We start from the raw sequence: 18,583 nt of genomic DNA on the forward strand, positions 1-18,583 counted from the left end.
GGCACTCCTTCTTCTACATCTTCTCCCTTGTCATTCGACACTGGTTTGGAAGCACTCATCTTCACCAAGTTGTCTTCCGTTAATTCTTCTGGTGTGGTGTCAGCTCTTGAATTTAAGATTTATATTTTGAAACCCTTCACCCCCAACTTTTTTTTTTCCCCCCCCACATCCACAATCTCTTTTATGGTTTTCTTGATTGGCTCTGTCATGAATACTGTGAAGGATTTGCCTGCTTCTCTTCCTTACTAATAAATGTCCTTTGTGACATTTTTCTTTTCCCGGAATAGGGCACTTTCATCTACATTAGAAACCTATTCAGGCAGATGTCCTTTCTCCTCAATAATTTACTTAATGGCAGCTGGGAACTTGTTTACTGACTTATGGATGGCAGAAGCTGCTTCTGTTGTTATCTTGACATTTTAAAGCCAAATCTTTTTCTCAAATTATCAAACCATCCTTGGCTGGCGTTAACTTCTTCAGCTTTAGATTTTTCACCTTCCTTTTGTTTGATCTTGTCATGAAATGACTTTGCTTTTTCTCAAATGATTTTAGACATAATAAGTATGCCTTTATTATAGCAATCCTTTACCCACATAAAGGCTGCATTTTCAAAACAAGAAAAAAGGTAGTTTGCAAGAAGTGCAAAGTTTTCATGCCTGCTGACATAGCTGTGGCAATGGGTTAATGAGTTTCGTTTCATTTTTTTTTTTTAAACAATGGATTAAGCTGGATTCATTCCTTTTCAAATGGCTGGCAGCCACTGTTTCAGTCTGTGGTATGTAACAAGCAATTTGACTTTTTCTTGTAATGTCATGACTCCTTTCTGCTTCTTAGGAGCTTTCTTGTAATGTCATCACTTCCAGCATCACTAGTGGCACTTCATTTGGGTCCTATGGTGTTATTCAAAGTTTGTGGTATGGCACTAACCACAACAAAAAATACATAAGAACTGGGAGAGATCCTTTTGTACTGTGACAGGCAATTTATTGGGGCGATGAACTGCTCATGTGGAGATAATTAGTGTCACATGGTGTTTTAAGTGGATACTCGGCAACATCTGAACTCACGATAATAGCGAGAGGAGGTGGCAAAGAGATTACTATGTAGTACAGTATGTGCTGCAGTTAATTTGGTGTGCAGTTACGATTTAACACTACACCTTGTTTTTCCCCCTGTGACAGGTCTTACTCCGTTGCCCAGACTGGAATGTAGTGGCATGATCTTGGCCCACTGCAACCTCAACCTCCCAGGCTCAGGTGATCTTCCCACCTCAGTCTCTCAAGTAGCTGGGATTACAGGTGTGGGCAACCACACCTGGCTAATTATTTGTTTTTTTTTTTGTAAAGATGGGGTTTCTCTGTGTTGTCCAGGCTGGTCTTGAACTCCTGAGCTTAAGCCTCAGCCTCCCAAAGTGCTGGGATTACTGATGTGGGCCACTGTGCCTGGCCATCTTTACATTTGTTTACATTTCTCTCAACTATGAATGATGTGCTATATGGTTTGTGTTTATAAGTTTTGATGAATTTTAACTTTTTATGTTTTATGTTAGTAAATGATAAAATAGGCTAGTATCTACATATATTTTATGTATTCATGGCACGGCTAGCCTTTTCTTTTCTTTTCTTTTTGAGACAGGGTCTTGCTCTGTCGCCCAGGCTGGAGTACAGTGGTGCCATCTTGGCTCACTGCAAGCTCTGCCTCCTGAGTTCACGCCATTCTCCTGCCTCAGCCTCCTGAGTAGCTGGGACTTCAGGCGCCCGCTGCCACACCCGGCTTTTTTTTTTGTATTTTTAGTAGAGATGGGGTTTCACCGTGTTAGCCAGGATGGTGTCGATCTCCTGATCTCATGATCCACCCGCCTCAGTCTCCCAAAGTGCTGGGATTGCAGGCATGAACCATGGTGCCCAGCCAGCCACCTTTTCTTAATTTTTTGGTATTTCTAGGCTATGTGGTTCATCTGTGAGTTTGTTCAAGTTATCACGAATATCCAAAAATTTTTCCAATGTATTTATTGAAAAAAGCCACGTATAAGTGAACCTGTGCCTTTAAACCCATGTTCAAGGATCACTTGTACTGGTGTTTGTCACCCAACCCCAGAGATTGTGACTTAATTGGTCTGAGGTGTGACCTGGGCATTGGATGTTTTAAAAAAAATCCCTAGATGATTGCTACATTCAGACAAGTTTGAGAACCTCTGAACTAGGGAATTGCAAAGAAACGTGTCACTAAGTCCCCATCTTTTGGTCACCATTTTTTATGATGTCTCCTTCATTTACACTCACTCTTCTAAAGATCTTTTTCTCTTACATATTGCACATAAAGATTATTGTGGGGAGATGCACAATTAGCTGTAGTGTGTGGGTTACATAGTACTGTCATTAAGATCACAGGTTTTGCATTCTTCTTCCTTTAGGAGTTTACTTACAGAATGTGGTTTTGATTTTTTTTTTTTTGTCCCATCCACCAAACTTTAGTGAATGGGAGATGCTAGGGAAAAGTGAGAGTACCAGAGTTTCAAAAATAGCCTTGTTTTACTGCAAATTTTGAATGAATTGGACTTTTGTGTTTGGTGTCTTTTTTCTTTTGCTATTGGTTATGGTCTTAATCTGAGTACAGAACTTCACTGTAGTTGATCATCAGTGGCTATGGATGTTTTTGTAAACCTATGCTGCAGGAGTGAGGGGTTGGGGTGGGGCTAGAGGGGACGAAAGATGGAAAGAGGTGAAAAGAAGACCATGTTTAGGAGCCTTACTCCCTGTTTCGAAGGGAATGTAGAGAAAGCATAGTTGTTTTTTTTTTTTATTTTGTTGTTGTTGTTTGTTTGTTAAGCGCCAGAAGAAACTATAGGCATCAGATAACCCAGCCCCTCTTCTTTGCTTTAACTTGTTCAGCTCCCAACTTGTAACCTGACTGTACTGACATTTCCGGTTAGTAGAGGCCTTCTTGGCTGCCACCTGGAGGTTGGAGGGAGGTTTGGAGCTTATATTCTTAAAGAACCTTGTAGATCACAAAAGAAGCCATAAAGTCAGACGAAGTTGAGGTGGTTAACCATGAAATGGAGGAAGTTTTACCACTGTCTTTCTCCCTTTTCTTGGGGATTAGGAGGGTGGGAGGTAGAGTGGCAGAACTTAACAGCTGAATGCAATTAGAGGTATTATAGCTCCACATTTAGTGAGTGGGCTGAAGTGGGAAAAATCGTATGAAGAAACACAAATGGGAATAGACTTGTGTTAACCACGTAAAACTGCCTGAACTGGTTATTATTCATTCGTGGACAGAGTGCCTCTTCTTTTAGCCTAGTGTATATTTGTTAGCATGTGAAGATCCTTTACAAGCTTTTGTTGACTTTGGAGAACTGATTTTCACTTATCAGGCTGTTTTCCTCAGTGTTTCAGACTTTGTGACATGTTCAAATGTCCTTCAGAAGATGAATTTGTCATTTCTTTATCTCTTGTACCTTATCTTTTATCCAACTGATAAACATTTTTTGATTAACAGTACATAGAAAGTTTTAAAGCCCTCATGTGCAGCTGCGATTAGTTTATGGTGATAGGGGTAGCTTTTTAGAGATTTTGATTTCCAGTTTTAATTAAATGGTTGATTGTTTTTTTGATGTGAAGGTGAATTCATGCAGTAAAAAATAGCCATGATTATTTTGAGTGACCAGCAATAAAACATTATAGAATAGACATTTTCTTTCAAGTTAAAGTATGTTTGCAATTTTAACCTATTTATTCATAATGTAGTTGATTGTGTTATGGCCATACATAATGATATTTTGGATCACAGAAATTCATATCCTTTTCTAAAGTTGACTTTAAAAATGTTTAAGTAATTTGTCAGCACAACACGGTAAGTGCTAGATTAGCTCTTATGCTCCCTCAGGGTAAGCATTATATTTTCTGCATTTCTGTAAGTCTAAGATCAGGCATATAACATGACCTCAGTAAATTCCAAAAGAGTGAGGGTAGGAAAAAAAATACGTGCTTATCACCTTTTCTGTTATCTCAGAATTTAATAATTATTGTCATACCTTTTGAGAAACACGTTTCTTAACAGTTTGAATATATGTTTAAACTTTGTGAAAGACTGGCTTGTTTTAAATTTCAGCTGCTGCATTTTTTATCACCTATGAATATGTGAAGTGGTTTTTGCATACTGATTCATCTTCATGTTTGACACCTATGAAACATATGTTGGCTGCCTCTGCTGGAGAAGTGGTAAGTAACAAGTTTTGTGTATAAAATACTTCAGAAATGCACATGATGCATATATTTTCAGTACATATTTATTTCATTTTTTAAAAAATTATTTTTAAATTATGAAAGCTATAAATGCCAATAAATGTAAATGGATTAAATATGACAGTTAGAAGATAGAGCCTGACAACTAAAAGATAGAGCCTGATGTAGGACAGAAGAAGAATTCTAGTTATGTGTAATTTACAAGAGACAGATCTAAAACATAATTAATGGAAAAAAGACAAAAGAGTGGAAGAAAATACCCATTCAAATTGTGACAGCTTTCTATTGTGTCAGCACACAACTGAGCTGGAACTACTTCTCCGAGAATTTCCTTTCCAAAGTAGTTTCTTTCAGTTTGGGTCAGCCACAAGAGAAATTTGCGTATTCTTTGTAAGGTAGAAGTGAAGAGCTGTATTTATGCCCAGAAGGTTGGTATATGGTCAGGCAATGTTGCAGCTTACACACCTGACTTTGCTGTATCACCATGTTGGCATTTGACTTCCAGCTTCTCCAGCTCCCTCTGGTTCTTCTCCATCAGCTTATCCAAATTCTAGGTTAGATTTGTGGGCTCTGTAATGAAGGGTGCCAGCTTATACTGCAAGTTCTCTCTCACAGGTTGGTGAGAAATAAATGTGACTTCCAGTCTGTCCTTGTTCTTCCTCCACTTCACATCCATCTTTCCTTTCCTGTTGCCTGCCCTTTGATTTCTATCCCAACACTAGATGCAGAAGCAGCAGCCCTATACAAACTGCTTAATTAGCTCCCATAATTGCTGGTCAAATCTCTATAATCCTTATCCTTATCACTCATAGTGGTTTTGCTTCTGTGATGAAACCTTAACTGATAGAGAAATACTAATTGGAAAAGAGTTTGTGGAATAATATTAATATTAGGAAAAAATACATAAGGCAAAAAACGAAAACATAATGATACAGGAACAGTTCTTTCAGGAGATATAACAAGCCTGGACGTGCACTGAATAACATAGTCTCAAAACATATAAAGCAAAAACTGACAGAATTTTACGGAGAAATGAACAAAACCATAGTCTTAGTTGGAGATAGTCACGTCTCTCTCTCAAAGCAGGCATAAACTTACTAAGGCCATAGAAGATTTGAACAACACAATGGCGAGATTGGTCTGTTGATAATATGTTAAACTTTGCACCCAGCAAATAAAGAAGATAGACTTCTTCAAGCATAATTGGAACTTAATAAAAATAACAATAGCTCACAGGGCCAGTTTTAGTGAATACTGCAGAGACAGTGTCATTACAGATCATTAGTTGTATCATTATAATGAAGTAAAATTGGAAACAATGACAAAAAATAGGCAGTCTGTTCCTACCATGTGTTTAAAAAACAAACTTTCCTTTGTAAATAATTTCAGTCAAAGTAGAACACAATACTGTGAGTGGTAAGTGTAAGTGATATTTATTTTTGTTTTTATTTTCAAAGAGATGGGGGTCTCATTATATTTTCCAGATTGGTCTCAAACTCCTGGCCTCATATAGTCCTCCTGACTCAGCCTTCCAAAGTACTGGGGTGATAGGCATGACCCACTGTGCCTGGTCAAAAATGATATTTTAAACCCAAATCATAAACACAGTTATGATTAAAGAAAAAAAAAAACTCAAAACGAATGCAGAGGAGAAATGTATAATACAAATAAAAGTTTCTTCATTCCCCTCATTAACTTACTTTCTCCCTACCCCTTCTGCACAGTGCTGAGGGGCAGCCTTGTCTGTTGCTTGTTACACTATTTTCAAATCTCACAGCCTGGTATTCATGCAGTGTTATTAAACCGCCAGTCTTGTGATGGGCATAACAGAAATGGACAACACAGTGAAGAAAAAGGTCTTAAGTTTGTAAGCCTTTTATCAAATCACACTTTTCTTTGTAATTAGAAAAGTAATGGCATATGTTTACATAGGAAACTTGGGAAATGAATTAACCTTTATAACATTTACATTAAAAAATTGTATTATATTGTGAATTTGTTTTTGATGTACTTTTTTTCTTTAGGAAGTTTAAACAAGAATCTACAAACTGCTTAGTAACCTAATATTCCTTGCTTAAGAATATAGTGAATTGGGGATATGGAAAAGAGAGTTAACAGAAAAGTAAAAATTAAAGAAGATTTTTTTTAAAGAAACCAGCTTTATTGAGATATAGTTCACATACTATGCAGTTCACCCATTTAAAGTGTACAATTCAGTGGTTTACACCATATTCACAGAGTTGTACAACCATTGCCAGCGTCCATTTGAAAACATTGATCACTCCCCAAAGGAGGCCCTTACCCATTGCAGTCATAATCCCCATTTCACTCCAACCTTCCCCACACCTAGGCAACCACTGGTATGCTTTCTGTCTCTATGAATTTGCCTGTTTTGGACATTGGTATAAATGGAATCCTATGATATGTGATCTTTCGTTACTGGCTTTTTTTAGCTACTGTAGTGTTTTCCAGGTTCATCCGTGTTTTCCAGGTTCATCCGTGTTATAGCATCTGTTAGTACTTCATTTCTTTAAAATTATTTTTGGTGATTATGTCCTGACACACAGTCTTATTACAGGCAGTTAGTTTGGAGTATATATACTTAGATTTGTTGATACGTTGTTGAGAGCAAGCAACAAAAAAAGAACCTGGCCACTTCATTTCACCTGGGGCCATCTTGCCTGAAAGCTAGTTTGCCATGTTGAAGGGCAGGCTTGCTTCAGTTTGTAAACTTTCTGTCTAAGAAAATAGAAAGTGATATAATAGGTAGGGCAAATAGTAGCTATTAGATTTCTCATGTTAATCATACATCTTTTTGTTTGTAGAAAGTCTTGTATATTCTAATGCTCCTAGTATCTGTAACTAATATCTTAAAAAATTGGAGCCTTGGAAAAGGCTCCAAGTTTCTAAGATTTCCAAATATTATGTCATAACATTTGATATGTGGACTGTTAGGCTTGAGAGGTGGGGTAGATAGATTTTAGAATTAGGAAACAAGTATCCATGAGACTGGAGATACAACAGATGAAGACATTGTACCTGCACTGTGTCTCTTGGGGGTTCTGTGGTCCCTGAGCTGGTAAGGCCAAATATCAAACACCTGTTTATAGTTTCTATGGAGCTGGGCTGTTGATAATTTGCCCATGTTGGCTTCAGACTCTTGGCCTCAAGGGATCCTCAGTAGCTGAGACTACAGGTGTGTGCCGCTAGGCCTGGCAATTCCTAGAGAATCTTTTTTTTTTTTTTTTGGTTTGAGATGGAGTCTCGCTCTGTCACCCAGGCTGGAGTGCAGTGGCGCCATCTCGGCTCACTTCAAGCTCCACCTCCTGGGTTCGTGCCGTTCTCCTGCCTCAGCGTCCCGAGTAGCTGGATCTACAGGCGCCTGCCACCACGGCCGGCTAATTTTTTGTATTTTTAGTAGAGACAGAGTTTCACTGTGTTAGCCAGGATGGTCTCGATCTCCTGACCTCGTGATCCGCCCGCCTAGGCCTCCCAAAGTACTGAGATTGCAGGCGTGAGCCACCGGGCCTGGCCCCTAGAGAATCTTAAAAGGACAGTTGGTCAGCAGTGGGTACATAGATTGAGGACTTTCCACATGAAATACTTCTTGATGTTGACTATTTAAATAAAAATATAAGTATATATACATGTGTGTGTGTATATATATATGCACGTACACACACACACACACACACACACTCTCTCTCTTACAAATGAATGAGTGACAGGGTCTCACTCTGTCACCCAGGCTGGAATGCAGTGATGTGATCATAGCTTCTGTAGCCTGTAACTTCTGGGCTCACATGATCCTCACTTTAGCCTCCTGAGTAGCTGGGACTGTAGGCAAGTGCCACTATGCCTGGCTAATTTTTTAAAACAGTTTTGTAAAGATGGGACCTTACTATGTTGCCCAGGCTAGTCTTGAACTCCTGGCTTCAAGCAATTCTTCTGTGGCCTTCTAAAGTACTGTAATCCAGACACGAGCCACTGCACCCTGCCAATATTGACCTTAAATGGACTTTAAATTCAGTTACGGTTTAGTATGCTGAGAAGTTTGCCAAATTTATGAAGTTTGTGGAAATGTTGGTTCTGATGCTCTAATAATCTTTGAACTTAAAAAAACAAAAAACAAAAAAAACTTCCTGAAGCCATTCAGTATCGATTTTCTCAGTAAATGCTTATATACATATTACTCCTTTTTTTAATAACTTGCTTTAGTCTCATAGAAGATAAACTTTGGATTTCAGATTCATGCAAGTGTGGTTGCTGAGATTAAGAGAAACCAACAGGTGAATGTAGAGGAGATAAATTTTCGTTTGTAAAATAAAAAGAAATAGAAATAGAAAACATTTATAGCTGTCAATGGTCAGAAAGGCATAGTAAGCTAGATAGAGATTATAAGAAATACTTTAGTGCAATCATTCTGTAACACATTTGCTTTGATAGAAGATTATTATGTTAGATTCCTTAGAAACAACATTTTGTTTGTATTGAATATAGCCACAGTTACTTTCTTGTAGCAACTATTAAAGAAACTTAGAAACAAAAGAGCACTGCCAAAATAATAACCATTCCCTGTAGCAACAGCTTGATTAAAACTTAATGATGAATCAATAAAATTATAATTACAACCTTCTACCTTGTGTTTGCAATTTGGAATACAGTAAAATCAATCAAATAAGATTTAACATGTAACAATAGCAAGAGGGGTCTCACTTGTGCCGTTTTTATTAGGAAGATTGCTGTGCCAAATCTCTAAATCCCTACCTCAATAATTTTACAGCTCAGTTTTCATCACACACAGAAAAGGCCCTTTGGGAAGTAGAATCTGTAATTAGATCAAAGGTTGGGGCAGGTTTACTTTAACGCTACATATGCTATAACGTTCTAGTGGTAATGATTTTCTTTTCTTGAAAGGTTTGAAGATTTGACTTTTGTTGTATCTTATCCTACTTTTGTCTGTCTTCATGTTGTCAGAAATGAAAAAAACGTTGAAATTTCTTCACCCTTGAAAGCAGCAACACTGTGAATGTAATATGTGTGCATAGGTGACATGTACATGTCCTCATACACTTACATGCTGGTAGAGTGTCCTTTTCAAGTGTCCTTTACAGTCCTGTTCTGACTTGGGATTGAGAAAGCTAGGAAATAAATGATATCATGTTTTGTAAATGTTTTTCTGACAGCCTCTAACAGTACTTCCCCAAGAAGGCCCGACGAGCATCAGGCCGTACTTCACCATCAATTGCGTAGGTAGCTAGTTACAAATAGGGATTTTTGGAGATGACACCAGGGATCCTGTATTTTAATCACAATTTCTAGATGATTGTGCAACTCACCAATATTTAAATGCCACTGATCTAGGCACATAAAACGTCTGAACTTATACCCCAGTAGTAAATATTTTTACTGAATTGGCTCAGTAGTTCCCTACATAATATTTTAGTAGGTGCATGACACTGGGTGTGGTGTTACCACTTGTAGATCAAATGTGTTATTCTTTCTGTTCTCTTAAAATGACATATTTTAGACCTAAAAAGGCTAGTTTAATAAACTGGTTATTTTTGAGTGTGACAGTGAACTCAGACATGTAGATTTGGGTTTAACTGGAGTTAGAATGAGTTGGAACCTCACTGAGATTTTCTTGAAGGCCCATGCTGTCATAGAGCCTCGTAGGTGAAGGCAACTTGTGCGGTTTAGCTCCTTTAGTAACTGACAAGGCCATTGGACCCCCTTTGTACCACAGTCCATTCCAGGGTCTTGTTTGGTATCAGCATATGGTGCAAACATGTTTTTATTCAGCTTTCCCACTGGTTAAAGGATGGGATGCGTAGATGCTGTGTGGTATTTGTCAGTTCCAGAGCATGGTGCACATGTTACTGAGTTTTTCTCTAGTGGGGGCTTAAGCTGTTTTGTTTATGTACTTAATATCATGTTTTAAAAATGAGTATGTAGTGTTTTTCATGATCTTCACTGGCCTTTTCTAAGAAGAACCACTGAGCAAGATAATAGAAGAAAGGTTGACAACTTTTGAAATGTGTTTTATCTTTTGAATTATTCATGCTTTTGAAATATTCATCAGTCAATACAGATTATCTCTCACTTGCAATTGGAATATTTTGCCACATCTCTGTACAGTTGTATAATTGAGTCATGGGGGATAGGTAGAGTGGAAGATAACATGGCTGCCCTGGGCCACAGTGAAGTGTAGCTGACGATGGTAATTGCTTGTATATAAAGATGAATGAAGGTATGAGTGTATAACTACTACCAGGAAACACAGAAGCTGAAATAGAACTGTCAGATACCTGAGTGCACTCAAACACTTTTTTTGTTTGATGTGTCTAAGCACATCCATGTATCATGGGGACCTTTCACCCTGTTTTCCTGTCTGTTGCCTTTTTCAGTGTGTCTGGGAGTCTTCCTTCAGGGCATTAAATACATAAGGCAGGCAGACTTTTAAATTCCTTCTTAGCAACCCTAAACCATCAGAATTACATGAAAAATTATCTCAACAGTATAAAAAACAACTTGTTTTCCAGACTCCTTTTATTTTGTATTATTTCCTCATTTGTACGTCTTTGGTTCCTTTTTGTAATAGGTTGCTTTTGTTCAGCTCATCCTAGATTCCTTCACCACTTTTATTGTCCTTACCTAGTGGTGTGAATGTAGATCTGAAGTCCCTAATATGTTCCAGGCACTGGGGATGAAATGACAGGATAAGATACCGCGTTTTAGAGGCTTGCTGTCTAGAAACGGAGATGGATATGTAAGTGCACTAAAGTGTTACAGGCATTTTAAGAAAAGGAACTATAGATGGTCCCTGACTTATGATGGTTCTACTTAAATGACTTTACGATGGTGCAAGAATGAGATGCATTCAGTAGAAACTGTATTTCAGATTTTGCATTTTGATCTTTTCCTGGGCTAGCGATAGGTGATAATAGGTGATGAGATGCTCTCTGGCAGTGCTGGACAGTGCACGTCCCAGTCAGCTGCACTGGTGTAAGTATTCTGAGCAAGTTTTAGGGAGGTGAGGCTAAAGCAATGATATTCCATAGGTTAGGGGTATCACATGCAATTTCAACTTGAAATGTTTTCAACTTAGGATGGGTTTATTGGGATATAACCCTGTCATAAATTGAGCATCTGTACAAGGTAGAGTGAGAGGCTGAAGGGAAGGAGTGGTTGGTTTTCTCTGGATTGGGGTAGATGGATGGGTATTAATTCAGAAAAAACGTCACAGAATAGCCAGCCTTTAAGCTGCGTTTAATTCATTAAAAAAATTGTGTATCTATTTAAGGTATACAACACGATGTGGGATACATATAGATAAAATAGTTGCCGCAGTGAAGTAAGTCAACATATCCATCATGTCACATAATTACTCTTTTCGTTTTGTTTTTGTGGCAGGGCAGCAAAAATCTACTCATTTAGCAGGAGTCTCAGTTATAGTACAACTTTATTATCTTGCATTTAGAATAGGATAGTTTGTTAGGTGGGTGGGTGCAAGGAGGAGTATTGGAGTTCTGAAAAGCCCTTGTTAGGTAGTTTTAAGTTCCATATAGTTAGAGCACAGTGTGATGGGGTCACCCTGAGGTGAAGCAGGGGCTGAGAGTTATAGGGCCTTGCATGCTATAGTAAGGATTGGGGCTTTTATCTTTTGATCAGACTTGTAATTTTAAGAGAGTCCCCTGGCAGCTTTGTGGAGATAAGGGGCTATTAAAGGAATCCCCAGGAGAGAACCACAGCCTGGGCAGAGGGATGCAGAGGGAGAGAGTGAATTCAAGAGATGTTAAAGAGGTAGAGCTGGCGGAAAGATGATCATTCTTTCAGGAGCCCTTCCAGCGACATCCTTTAGTGCGTTTTTCATCCTGCTTGCCTTTTAGTTTGTTGTGTCTCTGTGTGTTGTGCATCTGCTTGAATTCTCCAATGGAGTCTGCCGAGCTAAGTTGAATAAGCATGCCCCATCTTGTCAGTGGGCCCAGCCATCTGACGCTGAGCTCACACACAGAGAGGGGAAGAAGACGAAAGAGAGACGGTCAGGACAGGGGAGGGTCAGGGCTTGCCCTGGCTTGGCATTATCTGTGTGTGGTGATGACCTTGCTTGTAGTTATTCATCTGTTGAATGTGCTGAAGAGATTTATCAGGGAGGCCTTTAGAAAGGAACATCGTACCCCATCTATGTCTCCACCCCCAGTTTCTCGATGACTTCCTTTTCTAACATATTTCAGATTGTTTTCTGTTGTATGGATTTTCTTTTTCTAATATAGTATGCAGTGTTAGTTCAGATGATACTGATTCATGATCTGGGAGAGAGTATTTCATTGATTGTTTTATTTAGTTAGTGGACAAAAGGGAAGGGAAACTCTGTTAACTTTTTATTTAAGATCTGCATCAGTTTATAGAACACAATTAAGTTGAGCTTTATAGGCACAATATGACTTTCATATAGGATGATGCAGTTGAAGAAATGCTTCTGAGCCACAGGAGTGAAACTTGGTCAGTTATTGCCACTATATTGTAAATGGAAAAACTGAATACTGCTCTCAAAGGACCAAAATACCAAAGGAGGTTAGGATTAGCCACTTCCAAGCAAGCCTGAACTCTGTCAGTGACAAACCTTTATTTCCTAAAATATTGCCTTGTTAAGATGAGGATTCTTGAACTAAATACCCCTGTCACTTACTTGCTTTGGTTTGTGATTGTGTGCTTTTCAATATTTGAGTGCCTGTTGTATATCTAATACTATTAATAGGTGCTAAGAGACACCAGATAAGAAATTTGATCCCTGTTTTTGAGGAGCATATAAGTTAGTTGGATCCATCTGTTAAATAACTAGGGAGTATTTAAGGATGTCTGTAGGGAGGTGGCATGGTATGGAACATGGGCTGTCAAGTTACACAGATCAGGGTCAGATTTGTGACTTGTCCATGTATTTGTCTGTAGGCTATTTACTTGCTTTCACTGAAATGCTGTTTTCCTCATCTTGGAAAAATAGGATTAATGCCATCCCAGTCACAGTTCTTACAAGGATGAAATTATACAGCACTTACAAAGTGTCCAGCCTAGCATCTGACACACAAAATGTTGAATAAACATTGGGTCTAGCCCCATTTCACACAAGTTGCTGAATGTGGCACGTTTTTAGAATTTCCTGGTTTTGGGAAGGATATCAATTCAGAAGAAGAGGAAATTGAAATTCAAAGAAGTTTAGTGATGTGCTCCTAGTTTCCCAGCTATTATTATTCCCAGCTAACAATCAAACGCCATTGCAGAATAAGTAATTAGATGAATATCTCTGTGTGTACTTCAAGGAGCACCTCTGTTTTCTTTTTCGTGTAGTATTTAAAAAATGGCAGAAGTAGCGATAAGTATACTACTTGTGCAGTAAGGATTCACATCACTGGTTTCTTAAAACATTAGGTTCCAAAATTTGCCACTGGTTACTGTGGTAGGCAAAATAATGCCCCCCTGCCCAATAAATATGTCCTGGTCCCCAAATCTGTGAACGTGTTTCCATACTTGAGAAAGAGATTTGGCAGATACAGTTAAGAATGTTGAGGTAGGGGCCGGGCATGGTGGCCTGTAATCCTAGCACTTTGGGAGGCTGAGGCGAGTGGATCATTAGGTCAGGAGATTGAGACCATCCTGGCCAACACGGTGAAACCCTGTCTCTACTAAAAAAAAAAAAAAAAGAGAAGTGGAAAGAGTTTTCTGGATTATCCAGGTGGGCCCAGTCTAATCACTGGGGTCCTTAGGAGAGGGGAGCGGGGGTCAGAGAGCTGAAGACGCTATACGACTGGTCCAAAGATAGAGCGAGGGGCCACAAACCAAGGAGTACAGGGGAGCCCAAGAAGTCAGGAAGCCGACGCTCCCTTGCAGCTTCCAGAAGGCATACTGCCTGACTGACATATCTCGATCTTAGCTCAGGAAGACCCATTTTGGAATTCATACCTTCAGAATTACAGACAATAAGCTTGTGTTTTAAGCCACTAAATGTGTGGTGATTTGTTAGAGCAACAGTAGGAAGCAAATACAGTCACCATTGCCACCTCCTCCACGTTCAGATTTTTGTATTGGTGGGAATCTATAAATCCATCCATGGGGCGTTTGTCACCTCCTGTGAAATCATGGCTCACTTCTGTTATGGAAAAGTACAAAAGCAAAAAAGCCATTTAAGGCTTATCTTTTGGGTTGTGTAAAATTCTGTGAACAAATTTTAGACACAGGCTAAGCGTTGGTAGAGTTGTTTTCATTGAGAACACTTCCCTGTGTAGTCTGGATTATCCGCGACAGCAGTCTTGTCAGGCGAGGGAAGACTAATACCTACAACGATTGAACTTATTTGTGTGATTAGAAAGAGTCTTATAAGGAAGAAAGGTTTGATGAACATAGGTCCCAATGTAAGTAGGTAAAAATTAAAATCAAAGGAGTATAAGTTAGGATTTGTAAATTGGTTTTGTCAACAGCTGTAATTCCATTTATCAGCAGAAGATGGCAGACTTGACACACAAATGGAACTGTTGTAGAGGTTTTTGATTTTTAAATGATGGTATAGAAAGAGATGTTAAATATTCTTAATTGGAAACCTTTCTAAAGAGAATTTTGGGAATTACAAAGAGAATGTGGAAATGAAGTACAAGTAAGCAAATTGCATTTCAAAAATCTTTATAGTTTCCTGGGGTCTCTCCTTGACCCCCGTCTTACTAATTTGCCACATTGAGTTTGCTCTGTAAAGTCCAGAGTAGCTTTTGCTTGGAATATGATGAAGCTTTGACTGGCTCTGTTCAGTGTATTGTTAAATTTCTATTGAATTGGTTATAGAGTTGCCTGTTGAAACATGAAGCATTAGCTGAAATTAAACCTTGAACCTTTAAGTGCATTAGATGTGTGTAAGTATGGCATCTTTATTGAAAAATAATTCTGGAGATGATAATCAGAAGACTTGGGTTTCACCCATACTTCCTGAGCTAAGTAGCTCTCTGACCTTCAGCAACTTCTGTGATCTCAGATTGATTTATATGTAAAATGCTGACATAATTAGCTTCTAATATCAGAGGAATATTTGCAGGTAGTTGATGGAGTTTCTGGGAGAAAAATCTTAAATCAGATTTTTTTTGTGAACTATGTTGAAATAGTTGGGGAGAAGATGTAATGTTAATAAAAGATATTATTGGAGATACTCAGGGACTTTGAAGAGCGTTTCCAGAGCGAGAGGACAGGGTGCAATTGTAAAACCCCAGTGGTGATGTGCTGAAGGACGGGAACTTGGCTATGGCAATGAAAGAACCAGAGATTTTAGTAGCATCCATCTCTCTCTTCCTCCACTCAATACCTAAAGTGAGGCCAAAGTTCACTGTAATTTTTTCCTTTTCAGACACTTAGTTTTATGATTTGTAGTGTTGCGTCTCGGGTTTTTGTTTTTGTTTAAGGAGACAGGGTCTCATAGGTGGCCTAGGCTGGCTTCAAACTTGTGGCCTCAAGTGATCCTCCTGTCTTTACCTCCCTGAGTAGCAGGGACAGCATGCAGGTGCACCTGGTTCTTGGTGTTTCATTTAATAAATACCAAAAGGAAACATTCAGTCCTTGGTTGCAGCAGTCAGTTAAAAACAGCAGAAAAGGTTTTATTTATGTCAAAGGAAGAAAAATCTTGGTAGCAGCATCATGATTTAATCAACATTTTAATCTAAGGTTTCATCATATTTTGGCGTGTTGAAGGAGGCCAGCATTGCATTTTGATTTTGATAAAGTATGGAGGGAGCATGATTTTTTTTTTTTTTTAATGGAAAACCTTAGTAGTTCTTGTTTTTAGATAGAACTTTAACATATAAAACATTCTTGAGGTTAGTGAAAATGCCACCATTCCTGTGTCATGGATTCATACTGAACCCCAGATTTATGAGGAAAGAATGCTCTGCAGAATGAATTTACCAAGAGACCCATGGTGACATTCCCTTTATTTCCTTTCATAGAACCATAATACTGTAACATGTTTTTGTTCTTGTGCAGTGAAATACTCTGTTGTAGCTCAAATTCAAATCTAAGAAGGATCAGAGTTAATAGAAAACCAAATGGAAGGCTCCGGAGGTACTGGAGGAAGCAGAAACGTTACTTTGTAGCGTGTCTCTGATGCTGCAGTTGCCACCCAGCAGAAGTCAGGAAGCCATGCTGGGTGCTTTGTACCCCTCGACTAGTTAGATTGATTTTTTAATCAGAGAGCCTTTTCAAGGTTTTTCTTCTGCATCTGTATTTTTAAGAACTCAAAACATAATAGTAAGAACATGGAGGGTTATGAAGCATGAAGTTCCATAAATATTTATACCAAGCCACAGAAGTAGACAATTCCTATTTTCTTGACATATTGGGGTCGGATTTCACTCTTGACCTCTTGAATTGAAAAATGCAAAGAGTTAGTATACCCTTTTCTTTCTCTTATTTATTTATTTTCATTTCTTTAATGAGTTTTAGATGCTGGGAGCTGTCCTTTTAGGTTCATGTAGGTTTCATTGGACTTATACCCAATTTTAGGCCTTACTGGTAAGCAGTTTTAATCTGTTTTTGTGGATTTATTGCTACTAAATTTATAATATGTAATTTTTATCAAGGCTAATAGGTTGCCATCTAAAAGCATATTTTAAATTAGCCCTTTTATTTTATTTTTCTCTCTCACTCAAAATCTTTGGTCCATAATAAATACTTTTTTTCTTTGAAATTACGTTAAAAACTTATGAAATAATAATAAATGTGAATTGTAGAGAATTTAGAAAATATAGGTAGGTGGAAAAGAAACATCTGTAATTCTACTCTGTTTTTTCCCTACTCTTTACATAAGTATATGTATAGACAATAAATATGTGTAGAGGCAAAAAAAAAAAAAAAATTAGGCTGGATGTGGTGGCTCCCGCCTGTAATTCCAGTGCTTTGGGAGGCTGAGGCAGGTGGATCACTTGAGGCCAGGAGTTTAGGACCATCCTGGGCAACATAGCAAGATCCTGTCTCTACCAAAAGATGAAAAAATTAGCAAGGAGTGGTGGCACATCCGTAGTCCCAGCTCCACAAGAGACTGAGATGGGAGGATCACTTGGGCCCAGGACTGAGGCTTCGGTGAGCTATGACCATGCCACCGTACTCCAGTCTGGGTGACAGAACAACACCCTGTTTCTATGTATATTTATATGTAAATTCTAAAGTATGGAGAAGTCATTTCTGTGGAATTGATGTTTTTTGTTTTTTGTTTTTTTTTTTTTTTTTTTGCTGATTCCTTTCCTCCTGGCTAGTTTCATTTGCTTTCAACATAAAATAATACACCAGCTGATTAGTAAGTTTGGTGTATACTGTCTTCTTGCTCTCAGGGTGCTTACGGTTTAGTAGAAGAGGAAATATATTTTACAAACTATATGGTGTAAGTTAATAAGTAAAAAATGTCAGATAAGAAAGCTTATTTGGGAATTAAGAATTCAGAAGGGAGGGAATCTTTTGAGGTTAGATAAGGTATAATTTTGGAAAATTAAGAATTATAGAAATAAGGACCTAAAAAGATACCATAAAAATTTGGTCCAAGTCAAGTAAGAAAAATTATACATATATGCATCTAATTGTATAAATATACGCATTATTATTTGTCAGTTTTCTTAATTTTGAAATGAATTAAAAAAAAAAAAGACCTGGAAGGCCAGGGAAACACTCGGGAATTCACTTGCAGAACTGGGGACACAGTCTAGGGCTGCAGACCCTCAGCCAGACCACTGCTCATTCCTCCCTGGAATGAAATGAAAGATCCAGTTTTGATGCAGGAGTGGCCCCGAGGCTGAGGGGTGGGCCTGGTAAAGGGAGGTAGTCACAGATGGAGAGGCATGGGCTCGGGCTTCTGACTCTGCCTTTTTAAATTTCCTGTGGGGTCTTCATGTATTATTTCACTTCTTTCCTAGGTTATCAACCTTTGTCTTGCTGAGAGCACTTTCCCCCATCGTATGTGCAAATATTGACTGTCTTAAGTAAAACCACACTATTCCTTGACCCTGTGGCCCTCTTCACTCTGAACCCATCTCCTAACACCTAGCCACCTTCCCCTGACGGTAGTCTACACTTGCTCATCTCCCTCAATACCTTATGAATTGACCATAATGGATCTCCCACCCCAGCCACTCTATGGAAACAATACTGGTGAACATTGGAAACCTTCATATGTGCACTGCTGGAGACTCTTGATGCGTTCCTCTGCCAATCTCCATTTGAGGCTTCTGGACCCCTTGCACATCAAGTAGGGTGCTTGGTTGCTTGCCATCAACATTGATCCTGGCTAACTTATGGAATGAAGAATTTTTTTTTGAAGATTG

At 38.6% G+C, this 18,583-nt stretch overlaps 1 protein-coding gene across 4 annotated transcripts in view; it reads left to right on the plus strand.

Moving 5' to 3' along the window:
- SLC25A26 (solute carrier family 25 (S-adenosylmethionine carrier), member 26) overlaps window positions 1-18,583 on the plus strand; it is a 176,997-nt gene that overhangs the window by 18,672 nt on the left and 139,742 nt on the right. For all 4 annotated transcript variants that reach the window (XR_001006119.1, XM_011980353.1, XM_011980352.1 and 1 more), the window contains one exon: window positions 4,111-4,220. Coding sequence is in view for 3 of the 4 variants with exons in the window: in XM_011980351.1 (XP_011835741.1) it covers window positions 4,111-4,220 (110 nt within the window). In the remaining variant the exon portion in view is untranslated. The remainder of the gene's footprint in view (window positions 1-4,110; window positions 4,221-18,583) is intronic.

Source organism: Mandrillus leucophaeus, unplaced genomic scaffold (assembly GCF_000951045.1).
Source record: "Mandrillus leucophaeus isolate KB7577 unplaced genomic scaffold, Mleu.le_1.0 Scaffold210, whole genome shotgun sequence".
NCBI lineage: Eukaryota > Metazoa > Chordata > Mammalia > Primates > Cercopithecidae > Mandrillus > Mandrillus leucophaeus.